The sequence below is a fragment of the Ciconia boyciana genome, unplaced genomic scaffold, assembly GCF_034638445.1.
Source record: "Ciconia boyciana unplaced genomic scaffold, ASM3463844v1 HiC_scaffold_41, whole genome shotgun sequence".
In the NCBI taxonomy this organism is placed as follows: domain Eukaryota; kingdom Metazoa; phylum Chordata; class Aves; order Ciconiiformes; family Ciconiidae; genus Ciconia; species Ciconia boyciana.
In genome coordinates, this window is record NW_027328409.1 from 277,188 (window position 1) to 293,404 (window position 16,217).

General features: G+C 49.4%; 1 protein-coding gene across 1 annotated transcript; it reads left to right on the forward strand.

Moving 5' to 3' along the window:
• Positions 1 to 8,409: 8,409 nt before the first annotated feature.
• Positions 8,410 to 9,324, forward strand: LOC140645914 (olfactory receptor 14J1-like). The gene has a single exon (XM_072849375.1). It carries the CDS (start codon positions 8,410 to 8,412, stop codon positions 9,322 to 9,324), a length of 915 nt encoding a protein of 304 aa, XP_072705476.1.
• Positions 9,325 to 16,217: the final 6,893 nt, after the last annotated feature.

The following is a 16,217-nucleotide window of genomic DNA, read 5'->3' on the forward strand; positions in this document are numbered from 1 at the left end:
ACCATCCTGCGTAAGAAGTACTCAGGAATGGTGAACAGGTAGGTTTAATTGCAGAGATATTAGTCTGCATTGCTAATTCCACCCGTTTGAGGGAGTATGACGGATTAAACAGCACTTGTTGCTGGCCTGTGTTTTTAATTATGTAAGGGCCTGTGTTGAAGGTGAAAGAAGTTAGACTAATGGGAGGCCGAGTCGGTACATTTTCAGACGTTTGTGGGGGCCTTATCCTTTGTGGGGTTCCTTATGCTTTGCAACTGGCACAGATGTTGCTATATCAATCTCAAATTCAAATAGTAATTCAGTGCCTCTGTAACCCCAAAGACAGTACACAATTGCAGGTTTGGTAAAGGTAAGATTGTACCAGCAATCTGAATTTGGTTCGGTTATTGTGTAACACTCAGCGTTATAATTCTCCGGTCTGGAAGAGTCAGTATAGACTGCTTTAATTTCAGTCGGCCTATGGTAAGTAGACCCATTAGTTATTCGGCAGCTAATCTGTGTTGTCTGCCCTGGAATGGCTTGAAGTCTAGCCATCCGAAGAGAGTCATTCCAACTGCATTCATCCTTTGAGCATACTTCATTGTCATGCCTAACTAGAACAGAGAGGCTTAAGTTCCTTCTGTTCCGTTGTGTTCCAGTGCTTGCACTATATCGTGACAATGCACGGTCCCAAGGGTCATTGTGAGGTTCTGTGATAAGGAGAGGTATATTCCTACCTCCATCTTGCAGTGTGTCAAGCGGAGTGGGTGAGGTTGGGTCAGGTGGTGTAGTTGGATCAGGTTCAACCATATCTATTTTGAACCAGAATGACAGGCCTATACATTGTTGCATTGACATCCCTGGCCCCATGCAGTGTCGTTGCCATACACAGGCTACAATAGTGGGTCTCACTAGAGTAAAGTTATACAGGCAATCCCACTCGTCGGTAACACAAGACTTTGATGCTATTGGATTTCTAGAAATGCTGGATATTGTCATGGATGTGACCTTTTCATGGGTTGACCTGGATTTCTTCTGCTTTTCCCTTCAGGAGTGGAAGCCATCCATTATCCCAGCTCCACTCGTGTCTTGAGAACACCTCGACTCCATGCATGACTACAGTAGCCAAATTTAGCCTTTCCTTGATGACACGTGCTCCAATAATCCCATTGTATTTAATGTGGGCTTGGGACCACGGCCATTCTGGGTTTTTCTGGCTACACATCAAAGGAGTTGTCTGCAAAATGCTGCCAAATTTAAAGTATACTTTGATTCCAATACAAGTCCCCTTGCTGCATTTTGCAGACATCTACTTCAATCAGAGTCGTCTTCTTTCAGGATTCCTGTGAAGACAAAAAGGAAACAAACGTGCTCGGTTGTATTTAACCATCAGGGTTAAAAAGAGGGTGAGATGCCCCAGGTGCTAATCCGGTGTACTTTTCCTGCCAATGCAGCCATCCAGGGATGGGCAGCTCCCTGTATCAGTGCCACTATTTTTGCCATGTTTGGAACTGCAGCAGTCAAAGGTGCAGTGTTAGTGTTTAACTGTCGGTAATCTACTGTAAAACGCCATTGCCCGGTTGGTTTCTTTACTGGCCACACCGGTGAATTATAGGGCGAATGAGTCCTTTTAATGATGCCTCTTTTTTCCAATTCCGTTACCACCCCGTCAATCCCCATAAGCGCTGCTGCTGGAGATGGATATTGCCAAACATTAGTGATTTTAGAGGGGGGTAGGGGTATAGGTGTTTGTAACAGACTCCGTTTCACTTTTTATCTCTTGCAAAACTCCACACAGTTCCACCTGGGAGTTTCCACATACGCCCACGCAGTGTGTCAAATCCTAGAATGTTAGTATATGCAGCACCGGCTAATACCTCTGCCCTGGTTAATCTTCGTTCTTCTAGCAACCAGGGTGAATTTTTTCGGCGGTGCATTCCTTTTCAATTCCTGTGAATTTAACCCTGCGTCAGCCAGGTCTTATGCCCAGGGCTTGTGCTGTTTCATGCGTAATTACTGATATTTGGACCCCAGTGTCAATAAGAACGTTTACCAATATTTTTCGGGGTCCAATGGGAATGGCAATGATAAGGTCAGAGTATTCATCAGAGAGCCATGGAATTGCTAATACCTGCCGAGCAGGGTGGCTCACTGCCCTCCCCGGGGATGAAAGTTTTATCGCTGAGATTCTGTCTCGTCAATTAGGCCTGGTGCAGAAGGTGCACTTTCCTTGTGGGTTGGGGGTTTTCCAGCTAGGCAATTCTCCCCGGCTGGGTTATTCTTTTTACCCAGAGATTGGACCAATGGTCACCATGGAATTGTTCTCACAGTAGTGCAGATTTCGTCATCGTCATCAACAGCGGTCTCAGTTTTGACCAAAGGTCGTAAGGAAATCAATTGAGGCTCGGAATCGGAGGTACCTTTGACTTCATGATCATCACTGTCAAACCAAAAATCACCATCCCGAATTTCAGGGTTTGCACCACGCATTAATCTACAAATCTGCTCAACTGGAGCAGAGGGTTGCATTTTATCTAGCAGCCGATTAACCCTTTCCAGCAACTGTTTAAGGTAGTTATTCTCACTCACGAGTCTATTATTCTCATTTACACATCTATTATTCTCATGCACAAGTTTATTACTCTCACTCACAAGTTTACTATTCTCATTCGCAAGCTTACCATTTTCACTCACGAGTTTACCATTCTCACTCACGAGTGTATCATTTTCACACACAAGTTTATCATTTTCACACTTGAGTGTATCAGCTCGGGTTCTTAGTGTTTTTCCTGTCTCCCTCTCAAAGGCCAATGATGACTTCAACACCCCATTTTCTGATTCTAAAGCTGAATATTCCACATTGGAAATTAGGCAGGGAGCAGGGGTTTTCTTAGCTTCTTGATGAGCACAACACAAACAGGCTCCTAACACCGCACAAACCACACCTTTACCTTTTTTCACTCCAAATCTTTGCGCAGCCTGACACTGCTCAATGCGTTCTATCACTTTCTCTTCATCCTTCCAAAACTTTTGAGCCCAACCCTTCCCAGCCTGGGAAGGGGCACATTAGTATTTTTGCAGCAGTATATCCATGGTAATCCTGCCAACTACGCCAACTTTCTGTTGCGTTAAGAGTTACTGTCGCATACAAATAGGAGTCTGAGGAGTGGCTGGGGGGGGAAACCCTCCCGTTGAGTCACGAGGTTCAGACAGGACCCCCTTGCTTTCTAAACTCCTTCTCAGAGAGGAGTCTAGGTGCGGCTAGGTCCAGTCCTAGTCTCAGACTTGGTCAAAGGTTTATTTTCTAAGGACTGTGTGTGTAGCCACTTATTAGTTCAGGGCTTTCGTTAAGGTGAAAGCATCAGTTTTACACCCCCCCAGTCTGGTCGTGTTGAAGGAACTATCACGGCCAGAGCAGTGAAGAGTGCAGTTTATTGGAGCAACAGACACACAGATTCTTTGGATTACCGGTGATAAATTCACTGTCTGCAAAGCACATGCAAATGCCAAGAATATGAGTATGAATAACACAGCTGGACAGGAACAAGTATATAACAGGGCCGGACAAGAATATAAGTAACACGGCTGGACACAAACGCGTTAAAAGAATAAGAAAGCGACTCTATAGAGATTTCTAACTTTTCTGCGGAGGCACTTGATATAACCAAGTGTTCGACTCTTACCCAAAGGCGTCCCGATGGGGGGGAAGAGAGGCTCAGCGTGTCGACTGATCCCCAACGTCAGAGTGGTATGCGATGGTGTCTTCCCCAACATTCTCTTTCTCTTAAGCTATTTTATACTATCTTTCACCTTTCGGGTGGAGCTTGAGTGACTCTAGTCATACAGACCTTTGTTTAGGATTGGTGTAAAGTTTTCTCACTTCGCTTTTAAAGGTATAAGCTAGAAATATTCAGTGCATAAGGTCAGTGAGGGGTGGTCGCACCTTGGAGGCGGGTAGCTTTTGGGATGGAGGTGTGTTTTGGTATTATAATGATGTCATAATGAGCAAAGTTCACCAAAAAGACAGCATTTTGTCAAAAACGTGGCAGGCTGTTGGCCCAGGGTAGTAAATATGCAGCTTATCAGTTCCAGGACACCTTTAAGTTCCCCTGTTATTGCAGAGCCTGGCTGCGGCATCTCCACACCGCTCCACCCTCCGGGCAGCGCCTCTTAGAGTCAGCACACCAAGTTCCCCTGGCATTACCAACATCTAAGGTTGCAGGCCTAGGGAACTACCAAGGAATGGATTCCTTACATGTCAGCCGCATTCCACCTGGGGAGCTTCTTCAATGCTGTGCCTTACCTAAAAGTGTGAATATAAGTTCTAATTTTTAAGTCACCTCAGCCATTATCCCCCACCCCTCTTGTCCCATGGACTGGTGAGCGTTGAATTTGCTTAAGTAGCCCCTAATTTGATTCCTCTCCTCTGTTGGCTGTCCTCGTCCACACGCCTGCCCTGAGTCACAGAGGCCTGGGAGACTTTGCTGGTGAAGACTGAGGCGAAGACGACATGGAGAATCTCAGATCTATCTACACCCGCTCTTACTCAGTTCAGCAGTGGCCACACAGGATCTTTGTTTCTTCTTTAACTGGCCCTGAAGTAGAAACAGCTTGTTATGGTGCCCTTGAATTCCCTTTCAGGTTTCAACTGAGTTTTGATATAGACCATCACCAACTGTGGAGGATGCTGTTCTGGAAGACCAGCTGTACTGAGTTCTGCTGCCCTTCAGGGCTGCTGATCATTGGATCTCCACTACAACTCCTCAGCATAGGCCAAAGTCTACTCTTCTGGGGTCTGGCATCTGGAGTCTTTAATTCTCCTTCCGCACTCTCCTCAGGAGCTGGGAGCCCACTATTTCAGGGTCACAACAGCCAGTCTTCATATCCCTGACCAGCTCTTCCTTGCTGGCAAGTATCAGATGCAGGTTTGCATTACCCTTGTTGGCCTATCTGGCGGCTGTGCTAAGAAGTTCTCCCAAGACACTCCAGAAACTTCCTGGACTGTTTGCATCCTGCTGTGTTCCTCTTCCATAAAAAGCCAGGGTCACTGCAGTCCCCAGTCAGAGCCCGGCTTCTACATCCAGGGACTTCATTTGGATGCTTAGAAAAGACTATGCCAACTTCCCCACCCTGACTGCGGGTTCCTCACCTCCCACCACGATGTCACCTTTCCTGGCCCCTCCTCTGACCCTCACTCACAAGGGCTCACCCAACTTGTCACTTGCCCCATAGAGGAGCTCCAGACATCCAAGCAACTTCTTCACTCTGAGGGAACCCCACTCCTGATCCTTCCAGCCTGTCTCTCCTGAAAGTCTGTATCCATCCATTGCAGCACCCCGAGCTGTGTGACTTGTCCTACCATGCCTTGGCAGTTACTCCATGGATGCCAAAAAGCCTAGGCTGCAGCTTTTCCTGGCTCTGCCCGTGGCTGAGGGCATCGGTGCACATTTGGGCTGTAGCACCTCAGCTGTGGCTCCAGGCAAAACTCCGACTTGTCTTAGGGAAAGCTGGTACCCAGCGTCCAAGAAGCCCTGTTTGCAAAGGCTTTGCTTCCGAGCAGAGGCATGCCAGAGTGGACAGCAGATGGAAACATAAAGCTGAAATTGGACGCCGAGAGAGTGAGCAAACCCTGCTGTCGCCAAGGACAGAGAGAGACGGGGCTGGGAAGTGCAGCCCTGGAAAGAAACAGGTTTACTTCAGTGGTGTCTCTGCTGCCCCTTAGGGCCTTTGGTGGATGTGAAGGTGACCTCCATGAATGACAAGCTGCTGCTGTCAGGCCCAATGTGAAAATGGTTGGTCTGTTCCTTGATTGTATCATCAAGGGGGTGAGTAAAGGTTGGGGGAGAGAAAAAACAGCAGCTTGAGAATGTAGGCACACAAGTGGAGACCCCAGCGTGATGTGCCTTGTGTTCCTGGACTGCCCTACATCTACGGGATACAGAAGGGACGGACCTTGCCACACTGCAGTGGTGGCAATCAGTTTCTTGCACAAAGGCACCCAACCTGTCTGCAGTGCTGTCTGGGGTGTCTGACACACACTCGCTCTGAACGGGGGTGGCTTTCCTGTGCTGTACCTGCCAGCCACAGGTAGTTACGTGTGAGACCCTGGGCCTCTCACATAACACTACAGACCGCTATTTGGACATTAGAGTAACTGCCTGGAATTTGATTCGGCAATGTGGGGATGAAAACTGTCATTCTAGTCAATGGAGATCTAGTCAACCCAGCTGACAGAAAAGACAGAGAGAAACTTACTTCTCCCTATGATACGGGACATAATTTGGTCAGATGGCAGCATATGCTGCCAAGAAAATAGTTAATGGGGACAAATGCAGTTGTCTTGCACATGCCTTGGACAACTTGTGGCACCTCAGATGTCACCAGGTACTTCCCCTGAACAGCCAACTCCTGACCTACATCTTCATTATTTACAACAGGAACTGAGACAAGGAGCTCACATGCGGGTGCCTCTTTAATGCACACTTGAACAATGTGCATTAAAAATGCAAGAGGAATTCCATCTCCTGGGGGTTTGTGGCAGGCATGGGAGGGAGCTGAGTCCCCTTTCCAGCACTAGCAATAGAAAGGCAGGATGAGATGCCTCACTTGACTCAGCTGAATCCTATCCCTCAACAGGAGTACAGAAGATCCCTGCCTGTAATTGTCTGGGTGTCCTGGCTAATAATAAGACAAAAAAGGTGAGTTTTAGACCTAACTCTATCTCTGACAGGAGAAATGACACTGCTGGAAGTAAGTGTCTCTCCCCAGCTGAGGGAGGGAACATCGGTGATTGCTTCAGCCTGTTTCACAGCAGGTTCTACTGGACCCCAGGGACACCTGGAGAGAGCCCAGAGGGAGCAGAGAAAGAGATGCCTTGGGCTGGTCCTCTGCTGCTCAGTTGGGCCAGGCTCCTGGGACACAGGGAGCTCATGGGAAGGGGGCAGCGCTGTAGTGAGACAGCTCTGCCCAGGAGCAGCCCCTCCGCAAAGTGCAGCAGGGCTGAGGGCACTGCCTGCAGATGACAAGGGGAGAAGAGTAAGGCAGAGAGAGGTTAAGGGCAGTGTGGGGTGGAAGGAGAGAGCTGAGCTTGTTCACAGATAAATCTTCACAGCCTTTGACACAGTAAGTCTCTGGCAGCAGGGAAATGGCAGCAAGGAAACGCTGCTGTGTGGGTCAGGGCTGCCTACAGCTCCAGATTAATCCCAGGGAATTTCCAAGGGGACTTTTCAAGAGGAAGGTCAGGATGAGGATTACCTAAAAGGGAAGGAGTCTGTGCTTTGAGGTTTCTTCTCTTGCTTAGCTGGGTGGGCAGTGGGAGACTGGAATTTATTTCTCTGCTCTGGAGAAGGCACTGAGACCCTAGTTCTCATCAGGACTTGTCAGAGCTTCTCCTGAGCCCCTGCACATACAGAGATGCCCCTGGGCAGTGCCCTGCTGCCAGGAGGTGTCTGCAGGGCACAGGTGAGCACACAGCGGGTGGGATGGGGTCTGAGAGCACTGTCAGGGAGGAGACTTGAGGACAGAGAAAGCTCCTGGCAGGGACCGCTCCAGGCAGCAGAGACATGGGCAGGGGCTGAGGCAGAACTGCTACCAGAAGTGCTGTGTGAAGGGAATTTGGGCGCCTCCCTGCCATCCTTTGCAGTGCAGATGCTTCCCCAGAGCAGCCCCTGGTCTCCTCTTCCACCCAGTAGAGCTTCTGCCCCCAAGGCTGTAGGGACTTTGGTTGAGTCACATCCTTAGCGGCTAAATCCTAAGAAGGAGAAACTCACAAGTTCTGTGAGTTCTGTTTGTCTGTCCCTGTCCTCTCTCAGCAGGAGCATTGGGGCATTTCTCCATCTTTCCCTCCTGTCCATGCTGCCTTTGTTCTTCCCCTCACACTCTCTGGAAGCAAGGGGGGTTCAGGTGCAGCTCACACACCAATGCTGCAGGTCTTGCCATGCAGTTGTGTCCACGGGAGCAAAGCCCATCAGCCTGTGTGAACCTGTGGGTCTGTGGACAGTGCAGTGTGTGGGGCTGTGGGGCTGAGGCGTGAGCTGTCTCTGCTCAGGTCACGACAGTTTTAGCATGTCCAGGAGTTTCCCTGGGGTAGCCCTGCTGGAAGATGCTGAGCAGCTCCTCTTCATTCCAAGTAGATAACATCTGAGGTAAACAGTGAATTTCAGGAGCTGTCACCCCCTTTCCCAGGTGCCTGCAGCTGTACAGCAGGGATGACTCCTTGGGGAGCTCGTGGGCAGAGCCCTGCTCCTAATGGCACATTTGGCCAGCACAAACCAGAATGCCAGCCAGGGAGATGTATGAAGGTCCTGAAAGGAAGGGGAGAGACAATCTGTGTTTGGTGGGGGAGGGAATGGAAAGCTAGTTTGTCAGAGCAGTCCTAACTTGTGAGTGTCATTTCCTCCTTTGGCAGTACCTCATGAACAAAGGGATGAGATGTCCAACAGCAGCTCCATCACCAAGTTCCTCCTCCTGGCATTTGCAGACACATGGGAGTTGCAGCTCTTGCACTTCTGGTTCTTCCTGGGCATCTACCTGGCTGCCCTCCTGGGCAACGGCCTCATCATCACTGTTGTAGCCTGTGACCACCGCCTCCACACCCCCATGTACTTCTTCCTCCTCAACCTCTCCCTCCTCGACCTGGGCTCCATCTCCACCACTCTCCCCAAAGCCATGGCCAAGTGCCTGTGGGACAACAGGACCATCTCCTACCCAGGGTGTGTGGTCCAACTCTTTTCCATTTTCTTTTTGATGTCAGCAGAGTGTTCTCTCCTCACTGTCATGGCCTATGACCGCTACATTGCCATCTGCAAACCCCTGCACTACAGGACCCTCCTGGGCAGCAGAGCTTGTGTCCACATGGCAGCAGCTGCCTGGGGGACTGGATTTTTCCATGCTCTCCTGCACACTGCTAATACATTTTCAATCCCCCTCTGCAAGGGCAATGCTGTGGACCAGTTCTTCTGTGAAATCCCCAAGATCCTGAAGCTGTCCTGCTCACACTCCTATCTCAGGGAAGCTGGGCTTATTGTTGTTAGTGCCTGTTTAGCATTTGGGTGTTTTGTTTTCATTGTGGTGTCCTACATGCAGATCTTCAGGGCCGTGCTGAGGATCCCCTCTGAGCAGGGACGGCACAAAGCCTTTTCCACATGCCTCCCTCATCTAGCTGTGGTCTCCCTGTTTATCAGCACCAGCTTCTTTACCCACCTGAAGCCCCCCTCCATCTCCTCCCCATCCCTGGACCTGGTGGTGTCAGTGCTGTACTCAGTGGTGCCTCCAGCAGTTAACCCCCTCATCTACAGCATGAGGAACCAGGAGCTCAAGGATGCCCTATGGAAACTGGCCCAATGAATGCTGTTTCACCAACAATAACCTGCCTCCCCTTCTCTTCACATTTCCCAGAGTTTATCTTAGGCCACAAGTGTGTTTTTTCCCTTGTGATAATCGTACTTAAAGGTAATCTTCTGGGCTTATACTCCTTGTCTTGAGGTTTGATCTAGTTCTGGCTGACCCTTTCACAACACTGTGTCAGATGTGGCCTGTCCAAATACAGCCCTTCAATAGAATGGCATCTCCCAGGTGCAGTGCTTGAAGACTGGGCTCTTCCTCCAAAGGCGTTGCGAAGAAAATATCCAAGGAATTGGTCTTGTAAGGAGTTTTCTCTTTGTGTTTTCTGTCTGATTGGGTTTAAGCTCCTGTACCCCTGGGTTCCATTGGAGTGAAAGTTCTGGTATTATGAGCTCTCTTCTTGGTGTCCCGTGGCAGTGGAGATGGTGCATGGGCTCCCAATTACCTCCTCAGGCTGCTTCACATATGACAGGACTGATGGCATATAGTAGTCTGTCACAAAAAATGAATTTGGAGGGCTCAGGAGAGGATGGGGACTCGCAATGTGCCCAGGGCTGGGAGTGACTGAAGACTCAGAAGCTGAAACACCCTCAAAGGTGAAGTTCCCCAAAAGTAAACCACTGAATTGATGTATCCGAATAGAAGGACTCTGCAGTTCCATGGGAGTCAGTGGGGACCCAGCATGCACAGGGAAGGGAGACTGGAGAGATGCAGGAGCTTCATGAGGAAGCCCAGGGCTCTCGTGCTGTCCTGGGTAGTGGGGCTGGTGGGGGCAGAGAAGAGGTCAAATGCAGTTGGCGTTGAGGATCAGCTACAATATGACTGCAGGAGAGCCGGGGAGTGACTGGCCTCTGTTTCCTTCTGTCGTTATAGCAAGCAGCATCACTGTGTCTGATGGGCAGGATGAGACCCTTCCCTGCCTCCCAGGAGCTGCTGTGCCCTTCAGAGGGGCTGGGACTGTGGTTGAATGGGCAGAGCTCTGCAGCACCCTGTGGTAGGACTTGCCGTGCGGCCAGCCTACACTGGGCTGCCCCAGTGGGCTGGACTGGGCTGGGCTGGGCTGTTGTAGAGGGCAGGGGAGGTGGGGAGAGGCTGGGCTGAGCTCGAAGGAGCCCAGGAGAGGAAAAAAAGGCCAATGTAGAGCTAAGCTGTGAGAGTGTGCAGGGTGGGGGCACCCAGCAGGGTGCTCACACAGCAGAGTCAGGTGTCATGGTGAAGGAAGCAAGGCACCAAAGGTGCAAAAGAGGGGGGCCCGGTCTGTGCCATTTTCCCTGGACACCCCAGGGAAGTTGCCCTGGGAAAACTATCCCAGATCAGTCCCACACACCGGCCATTTCCATGTCTGGCTGCACACCCCAGCCCTGAGGAGTGACCTTTGCTGCATGGTCACCTCTGTCCTCCTCCTAGGCTCAGTGACACCCAACTCCACCGCCAGTATTAATAAGAAGGGAACCAGTTTGCTACTGGCATTTACTACACACAAGTCCCATAACTCTTGCCCCTGCCGGTCTCTCAGCCAAGCCTTTTCTCAGACAGCTCCAGCTACATCAGGTGCTTATGGCTTTTCTCAACAAATATTGAAAAAGTCCATTGATTGAGATCTCACCTCCTGGCCTGGGTCCTTGCTCCAGTTTTTATTCTGAGGAATTTCTCAAAAACGCATCCCTCTCAGCATCTCCTTGTCCATAACGTGCTCCAGGTCTCCACTGTCCTTCTGGCCTCTGCAGGACTTGCTCCAGTCTGTCAGGATCTTTCTTGTGCTGGGGAGCTCCAAAGTGGATGAAGCAGTCCAGATGCGGTCCTGTGATGGATTAACCTTGGCCAGCAGCCAGCCAGCCACCCAGATGCCAGACAACCTCAACAGGACAAAGGGAGAAAATGAATCGGAAAAGCTCATGGGTCAAGATAAAGTAAAGGAGATCAGTTACCAATTACTGTCACTGGCAAAGACGTGTTGACTTGCCGAGGATGAGTTTAATTTCTTGCCAATTAAAAAAGGCTTGGATTGTGAGAAACAATGCAAAAATATTAAAGACCATTCTCCTCACACTTTCTCCCCCCAGAAATTACTCTATTGCTGAAATTACTCTATTGGTCCCAATTCATCTAACGACCCCAGCCCCAAGAGGAGCAGGGGGGATGGTGAAGAGGGGGTTAACAGTCACTAAAGAACATCTCTGCCGATCCTTCCTCCTCACACTTCTCCCCTGCTGCAGCTTGGGTACTCCCCATGGGATCCCACCATATTTGCAGTACAAGGCTATATGTTGTTCATTTCTTTCTGTCTCACTTTTCTCCTTTATACTCACAGAGTAACAGAAATGTTAGGACTGGAGGGGACCTCTGGAGATCATCTGCTTCAACCCCCCAGCTGAACCCGGGTCAGCTAGAGCAGCTTGCTCAGGACATTGTCTAGGTGGGTTTGTCCATCTCCATGGATGGACACTCCACAGCCTCTCTGGGCACCCTGTTCCAGTGCTTCACGACCCTCACAGTCAAAAAGTCTTTTCTTGGGTTCAGATGGAATTTTATATACATTAATAAGATCCCTCCAAGTCTTTTTTTTTTCTCCAGACTGAACAGTCCCACATCTCTCAGCCTTTCCTCCTATGAAAGATGCTGCAGTCCCTTAAGCCAGCTGTATGGCCCTTTGCTGGACTTGCTTTAGTAGGTCAACCACTTTGTTGCACTGGGAAGCCCAGCCCTGGACACAGCACCCCAGGTGTGGCCTTGCCAGTGCTGGGAGGAGGTGAAGGATTACCTCCCTCCATCTGCCAGCAATTGTTGCACATGGAGTGATGCACTTCAGTCTTAAGAGAGAAGCAAAAATATACTTTATTGATATAAAACAGTGAGTTAACAAGGTTCAGTGGTAAAGGCGACAGTGGCAAGGTACACTTGAGTATTTACTGCATAGAAGACAGGACAAAACTGTCAGGGAGACCCTCCCGTTGAGTCATGAGGTTCAGAAATGACCCCCTTTATTTGTAAACTCCTTCTCAGAGAGGATCTAGGTACGGCTGGATCCAGTCGTAGTCCCAGACTTGGTCAACGGTTTATGTCTAAAGGATTAGATATGCATAGTCAGTACTTTATATCAGTTAGCTAAGATTTCAAAGTTTAGCATGTTATTAGTCACTTACCGAGGATCTGTTGCAGCAAGGAATCTCTCAACCTCGTGAGGAGTAACCTTGAGAGGCGTCCCTGCAAAAGGGGAGATCTGGGCATGGAGCCTGCTGTTGTGCAGGAGAGCTCCAAGGGCTCTTGGGCTGCTCCATATTTATGGGGGTAAGATGATTGACTCATAGTCGTATTTGCCTACCGACCTTGGCTATAGCCCTTGGCTATTGTGTTATCTGTCTCCCGAGTCCACTTTGAGCCCGATGCAGCCATCACGACCAGACGCATCCGTTGCGACTGCCACTGGTGCTTATCGGTTGAGCAGGGTTACGGGAGACAAAGGTCAGGTTGGGGGGCGGGGGAGTGCACACTTTCACCAGGTGACATGTTTTTGTGAATTCAGATTTTTCTCTTGAGGAAACTGACCTGTGTTTTTCACTTGGCTAATCAAAATGCTTTTGTCACATGTTTTCTGACCTGCTGGTCTCATCATTAATACATCAGAGTTTAAGAAGACTTCTCAAAGGGAGTTAGCGAGAGCTGGAGAGACACAGTCAGCATCCTCAGCCCTCTGCCTGGAAGAGGATAGTCCTTCCCCATGTCAAACTGAGGTTCTTAAATATCTTTCAGCTGAGTCTCTTCTTCATCAGAAGCAACCTGCTACTGCAGTGCTGCTTGCTTGTAGCTCACATGCTTCAAGTGTGCCCAGCAAGAAGTCTTTATGCCCTGGAAGGTGGGAAATGCAAAGGGAAGGCTCCATTCCCCAGGCAGCAAGAGCATTGCTCTGCTCCTGCGAGGGCTTGCAGGGTACTGGGAAGCAGTTCAAATGTCCCATGGATTCATCAGTGTCAGTGGTTTCATCGGCAGATGTGTTACTTCTGATGGGATTCACCCTTCATCATGATGTAAAAATGCATGATTCGGATCTAAGATATTCTCCCAGATCTTTGTGTGTGGACACAGCGTCAGGGGATGAGCTCTTACATGTGAGGAGAGCTGGGATTAATCTCTCTCACTAAGGCCTAAGAATCAAGTCATGCCTTGCCTTGCTTTGGTTTGATTGCCTCTCCTTGCCTAGCCTTGCTTTGCTTTGTCTTCCCCTTTTTCATCCCTTCCCTCCTTTTCATCCTATTTCTTCTTCATGTTCTTACATTAAATGCAGGTCTTACAAGATCTGGACAAAGAACATAAGCAAGACTGGTTTTAAAGGGGCTCCTATTGATCCCTTTTCTTCCTTTTTTCTCATCTATCACCAGGGATTCTATTCAGTCAAATCACCTCTAAAAAAGGAAGTCAAGTTTCTTTTATCTATATGACAAACCCCAGTCATTCAGGCTCAAGGATTCTGTTCTTCCCTCTCTTTACAAACCTCGCTGCAGCAAGCAACCCATGTTAGATTTCCAAACATTCATGCAGATGAATGGTCTGCAGGTCAAGCTCACCTACTCCTGCAAGCATGTTTATGCTGATGTTAGTAGTCTTTCTCTAGGCTTGAAGCGTGTGTGATGGCGGACGGGCCATCAGCATCCTCTAAGAGCCTGTTGTGTGGATTGCTCTGTATAGGGAAAATACCTCAAAGAAAAGGCTTGGAGAATCACACCGTGGGATCTGGATTCATTCTTCTGGGACTTCTTCTGACCACTCCAGCCTGCAGGGCCTGTGCTCTCCCGTATTCCTGCTCATCTACCTCGTGGTCCTCACAGGGAACAGCCTGATTGCGCACACATCACTGTGGATTCAAGCCTCCACAGCCCCATGGATTTCTTCCTGAGGAACTTGTCCTTCCTGGAGATCTGCTACGCGTCAGTCACTCTTCCAAAAAAGCTGGTGGCTTTCCTGATGCAAGATGGCAGGATCTTCTGGTTTTGTTGGGCAGCATCAAATGCCTTCTCCTGGCTGCCCTGGTCTATGACCTATGGCCTATGACCGCTACAAAGCTATATGTGCCCCCCTGCACTATACCCTCATCATAAGCAGGGGTCTCTGCATCAGCCTGGTGGTGGGGTCGTGGCGTACCGTGTACCCCATGTACCAGTGCAAGTGCAAGTAGGACAGACCAACCAGGTGTTCACTTTGCCCTTCTGTGCATCCCATGACCCATCACTTTTTCTGTGATGTCCCCCCTCTGCTGGAACTGGCCTGTGCAGACACTTTCTGGAAGCAAGTGATGCTGTACACCATCATCCTGCTATTTGCAATCCTTCCCTTCTCCTTAACAGTTCTTCCTTACATTAAAAGTATCAGGGCAATTCTGAAAATACCTTCAGTTAAGGGCAGACACAAAGACTTTCCCACCTGCTCTTCACACCTCGGGGTGGTGACGCTTTTCTATGGCTCGGCCACAGTCGTGTACTTAAATCGACAGTCAAGACATTCTGTAGACACCGACAAATGGATTTGATGGGTGGACTGTTTGGTGGGTGAGGAATTGGTTGGATGGTCACATCCAGAGCATAGTGGTCAACAGCTCAATGTCCAGATGGAGACCGATGACAAGTGGTGTCCCTCAGGGGTCCGTATTGGGACCACTACTGTTTAATATCTTCATCAATGACATAGACAGTGGGATTGAGTGCACCCTCAGCAAGTTTGCAACTGATACCAAGCTGAGTGGTGTGGCTGACATGCCCATGGGGTGGGATGCCATCCAGAGAGGGACGTGGACAAGCTCGAGAAATGGGCCCATGTGAACCTCATGAGGGTCCTGCACCTAGGCCTGGGCAACCCCCCCTCTCAATACAGGATGGGGGATGAAGGGATTGAAAACTGCCCTTCAGAGAAGGACTTGGGGGTACCGGTGGATGAAAAGCTGGACATGAGCCAGCAATGTGCTCGCTCAGAGGCTGTATACAGCCTTCTCTTTCTGTCTCTATCCCTTTGTCTTGCTGACTGTCACTGGTTTGTTTCATTCTGTATCTCACGGTGCCTGTCCTCCTTCCTGTTCATCTCTGACTCTCTCTGACCCTTTGTGCTGCTCCCTGGCCCTTTTTTTTTCCCTCCACCTGTTCTGGTTTTTCTTATGCCATTGCTTAAGCCTAGAGCCTAAAAGCATGAGTGCTTCTTGATTTGATTTGGGGTGGGCGTGAGGGTCTTTTTTTTTTACCTTGCGGTATTGGTGTGATGACTATATCATAGAGGAGAGGATGGTTTATTCCTTTTTCTGCCATTGGTGGAGTTGAAACCTAAATCTGCGAGTCTGTGGTCTTTGGCCAGTTTTCCTAATATTATAGGTGTGAGAGCGCTTGGGGCCTTTGGTCAGGAGACTGCGTTATTTATGACAAGTATGTGTTAGCAAAAGTGTGCACCGTTGCTTGTGGAGAGAAAGAACCAAGTGCAGCCCAGCTCCAGAATTTTGTCTGTGTAGCCAGAAAAGGGCTGGCTTAATCTTGCTCAAATCTTGGATTACTTGTTGGTCGTTGCCAGTGGTTGCTTTTATTCTTAGGAGAAAATTGCCAAAGACTTTGGTGAAAAATGGCTTTCCCAAGTGTTTGGAGGAGATGAAAGAACCCGAAACTACTAATTCTGATAAACCCCTAAGTATGTGAGGCTGTATGAAGCTCACGGCTGTAACCAGCCAGTAGCTTCCATTGATGTGGGAAGCTGGCCAAAGGGCTATTCCGTGCCATCTGGCGTCACGCTCAGTATGGAGACTGGGGGGAGTTGGCCGGGGGATAGGGATCGCTGCTGGGGGAGTGGCTGGGCATCGGTCGGCGGGTGGTGAGGGCTTGCATCCCTTGTTTTTTCCTGGGTTTTGTTCCTCTCTTGCTCTCTTGTTG